Source organism: Ochotona curzoniae, unplaced genomic scaffold (assembly GCF_017591425.1).
Source record: "Ochotona curzoniae isolate NIBS_2020 unplaced genomic scaffold, NIBS_Ocur_1.0 contig_3622, whole genome shotgun sequence".
Taxonomy (NCBI): domain Eukaryota; kingdom Metazoa; phylum Chordata; class Mammalia; order Lagomorpha; family Ochotonidae; genus Ochotona; species Ochotona curzoniae.
The window spans coordinates 8,339,340-8,340,672 of NW_024465926.1; the positions used below are offsets into that span (position 1 = coordinate 8,339,340).

The 1,333-nt window shown below is 46.1% G+C and overlaps 1 protein-coding gene across 1 annotated transcript; it reads left to right on the forward strand.

The window, feature by feature from the left end:
* The first annotated feature begins 393 nt into the window (after positions 1–393).
* LOC121157899 (40S ribosomal protein S10-like) lies at positions 394–936 on the forward strand. Its single transcript, XM_040982346.1, has one exon. It carries the CDS (start codon positions 394–396, stop codon positions 916–918), a length of 525 nt encoding a protein of 174 aa, XP_040838280.1. The 3' UTR covers positions 919–936.
* Positions 937–1,333: the final 397 nt, after the last annotated feature.

Consider the following 1,333-nt stretch of genomic DNA (forward strand, 5'->3'; position numbering starts at 1 on the left):
TTATCGTCTTTGGTTCCTCCCCATGCTGCCAGTTTCTGTAGCATGTGGAGACTCAAGTTACTAGAGACTAAGAAATGAGAAATCTCCAGTTAATCGTAGGAGGACTTGTTAAAACAGAAGTTCTTTATGCGAAGGAGCTAAGAGAATAGGACCTTCACACAATATGATCAACTAAACAAAAGATAATTAGGGCTGCTAACAGAGGAAGCAAATACAAAGGTCATCATTTGTCATCAAAATTGTTTCTGGCCTTCTTTGAAGTTAAGATAAAAGTTTCAATTTTAAAACTGGGAAACCACAAAAACTTGCTAATGAGACTTTTATCTTGGTACTAAATTTTAACGGAAATGTTCATACAGGAATGTTTTTTTTAAAACTGCCTCAGCAACTGCTATGCTGATGCCCAAGAACCAGATTGTTATCTATGATCTCCTCTTCAAGGACGGAGTGATGGTGGCCAAGAAGGGTGTCCACATGCCCAAGCACCGGAAGCTGTCAGACAAGAGCATACCCAGCTTGCACGTCATGAAGGCCATGCAGTCCCTCAAGTCCCAAGGCTACAGGAAGGACCAGTTTGCCTGGAGACACTTCGTCTGGTACCTCCCCAACAAGGTTACCCAGTATCTCCACGATTACCTGCACCTGCCGCCCGAGATTGTGCCCACCACCCTGCACCGCAGCCAGCCAGAGACTGACAGGCCTTGGCCCAAAGGCCTGGAGGGAGAGCCATCTGACGGGCTCACACAAGGAGAAGCCAGCAGAGACACAGATGGAGTGCTGTGCCCTCCGGGTGCTGACAAGAAAGCCGAGGATGGGGCTGGGTCAGCAACTGAGTTCCAGGTTAGAGCTGGATTTGGTCGTGGACGTGGGCAGCCAACTCAGTATATTTGGAGGAGGAAATTATTTTGTGTTAAATAAATGTATAGCCACACACAAAAAAAAGCGCCTGAACTTAGATAATGATTATTAGAGGCAGAGAGTGCAGGGATAGGAACAGAGAGAGGGTACATAAAGACTACTGAAACACAGAAAAACGGGCTCACATTGCAGCCCAGCAGGTAACAGGTTAAGCCACTCTGTGCAACACCAGCACCCAATCCAGTCCAAGCCCCTGCCATTCAAACTTGGGAAGCCAGGAGATGGTTCCATTCCTGGGGCCCCTGCCATCCACATGGCTCATCTGGATGTGTTTCAGGCTCCCATCCTCAGCACATGTAGCCATTTGAGTGAACAAGCAGATAAAGACAGCTCTCTGTTTCCATCTCTGAGTCTCTAAAAATCTACTTCTCAAATAAATAAATCCTTTAAAAAAAAAAGCAGATACAAATAACAG